This window comes from Hippocampus comes, unplaced genomic scaffold (assembly GCF_001891065.2).
Source record: "Hippocampus comes isolate QL1 unplaced genomic scaffold, H_comes_QL1_v1.1 scaffold92, whole genome shotgun sequence".
Taxonomy (NCBI): domain Eukaryota; kingdom Metazoa; phylum Chordata; class Actinopteri; order Syngnathiformes; family Syngnathidae; genus Hippocampus; species Hippocampus comes.
The window spans coordinates 2,642,805-2,645,041 of record NW_017805379.1 but is presented as its reverse complement, the minus strand read 5'-3'; the positions used below and the strand labels follow the sequence as shown (position 1 = coordinate 2,645,041).

Below are 2,237 nucleotides of genomic sequence, written 5' to 3'. Positions count from 1 at the left end.
TACAAAAAGTAGTTGAAACAAAGATATGTGGAACAAGATTGTTCTATCTTTCCATTTGGGTTGTCACTCTTGCTGATGTTTTTGCATTTTGCCAAGGTTGCTTTCTTCGGGCTTGTACATCATGTAAAGTTGTGGTATGCCAAAAGGTCATGGTTGGGTGCGTACTTTTGATTTTAGGGGGACAGTTCGGTTCACACTGGGTACAGTAAAGGAAAAAAAAATATCCTGCAAAAATGTTTTTCCGATGTGTCAACAGGAGCATATTTAATGACGTTTGAAAACTGTCATTGTGTGACCGAGTGAGAATCAAAACTTATCGTAAATGGTACCGTGACACGTCTCGTAAAGATGTCGTCTATGATGTTTGATGTGGCTTGTTGTGTCATCTTGAAGCAGCCTTCTCTTCAAAGAACACCTCATTGGCAAAGATGACATCACAACATTTCAGACTTGGTGAGAGTTGTTGTTTGAAAGTCGCCGATATTACGCAATTCTGCAACACCGGTAAGTCACCGGACTGCAATCAACTGGTTGTCCTAAAAATACATCCGGGACGTTTTTCTTTTTGTGTGTGGAGTTTGTTCGTGTTCTCCAAGATGGCCAGCAAAGGGAAAGGAAAAGGAAAAGGGAAAGGCAAAGGCAAAGGCAAAGGCAAGATGGCAGAAGTTAATGAAAACACGCCACTGACTGAATTGTCGGAGGAGCAGCTGATGGAGCGTGTCACTAAGATTACCGCGGAGCTGACCCGCATCCAAGACGAGAAGAAGAATTTCCATCTCATGCGCGACCAGGTCAAGGCCTTCTGGGAGATCTCCAAGCAGAAGCTCCAAGACGTGAAGGACAAGCTACGCGAGGGCAGCATTGTGCGTGACGAGGCCAAGATGCGCCACCGGATGAAGGTGGCCAAGTACCAGCAGAAAGTGCGGCACCTGGAGTCGGAGTGCCACACCAACGTTTCACAATTGAAGCTCGACGGGGCCGGCTTCTCCACCATCAACGACAACAAGCGCTTCGAGATGGAGCAAGGGGCGCTGAATGAGATCCGCAGCCTGCAGGTGGACCTGAGTGAAAAAGAGCTCTACAGCCAAAACCACATCGAACAGCTTAAGTTCGATCATGCGTCCAAACTGGTGGACATCATCGTCCCACATGACTGGAGGAAGGTGGAGCTGGAGGCCAAGCACAACGCCATGATTCTCCCGATGTTCGAGGAGTCCGAGAAAAGGCTCGAAGCCGAGATCTACATCCTGGACACCCAAATGCAAATCCGTCTGGAGTCTTTGAAGAAGGAGCACGACGGCGCCTTCCGCCACGCGCTCAAGCGAAGCTGGGAGTTCTACCAAGCGCACATGGAGGAGATTTCCCTCCTGGAGAAGCAGCTCACCACGCTGATGTGCCAGGGCGTGGTGCGGCAGCTGTCCTCCATCCAGAAGCAGCCGTCGTGCCCGCAGGAGAACCTCCAGCAGGACAAGAAGAAACTGCAGGAGCTCCAGAAGCAGCTGGAGAAGCACAACGAGGACAAGGCCCAGCGCGAGGCCAGCGATGGTCGCCTCCGGGTCCTGGAGGAGGAGCTGGAGGAGCTCTCGATCAAGCACAGCTCCCTTATGCAGGAGTTGGAGCGCAAGGAGCTGGAGCATGAAAATCTACTCAGGAGCCACGCGGCAGGTCTTCTGGACGCCCAGCACCGCAACGGGTTGCGGACAAGGCAGTTGAAGCTGAAGCTCCAAGCCGCTACCGAAACTCTGGAAAAGCTTGAAAAGAGTCTTAGCGCAGAACGCTGACTTGGAAGGCCGCGTTTACCGGTCGGTAGGTGGGTCCGGCCGTCCGTGCGGACCCGGACTTGGAAAAGTGCTCAATTTACTATTCAAGCTCGGTTTTCAAGCTTTGTTTTGAGTGACAGAAAGGACGATTTGCAGACAGAAGCGATGGAACACGGGAGGTGTGTCATCTGGGAGCATCGTTCTCCTCTACGTCATTCTGGATTGCGCATCAACGACTAATTCCCGCCTGGTTAGGTTTGCCTGGAGGAAGCTACAACACCTTTGTAAATGTGCGATGTATTGAAGTACAAATACAGTGGTACCTCTATTTACGAACGTCTCTTCATACGAAATTTTCAAGTTACGAAATGCCTCAACGGGAAAATATTGCCACTTTCAAGATACGAAAGGTAAAAATACGATATGGGCAGCTACTCGTATCTCCGGGTTGCCTGAACGCAACATACTTAGAGCTGC

General features: G+C 50.4%; 1 protein-coding gene across 1 annotated transcript; it reads left to right on the top strand.

The window, feature by feature from the left end:
• The first annotated feature begins 302 nt into the window (after positions 1–302).
• LOC109517223 (growth arrest-specific protein 8-like) lies at positions 303–2,003 on the top strand. The gene has a single exon (XM_019872249.1). The coding sequence runs from the start codon at positions 429–431 to the stop codon at positions 1,779–1,781; it is 1,353 nt and encodes a 450-aa protein (XP_019727808.1). The 5' UTR covers positions 303–428; the 3' UTR covers positions 1,782–2,003.
• The last annotated feature ends 234 nt before the right edge of the window (positions 2,004–2,237 follow it).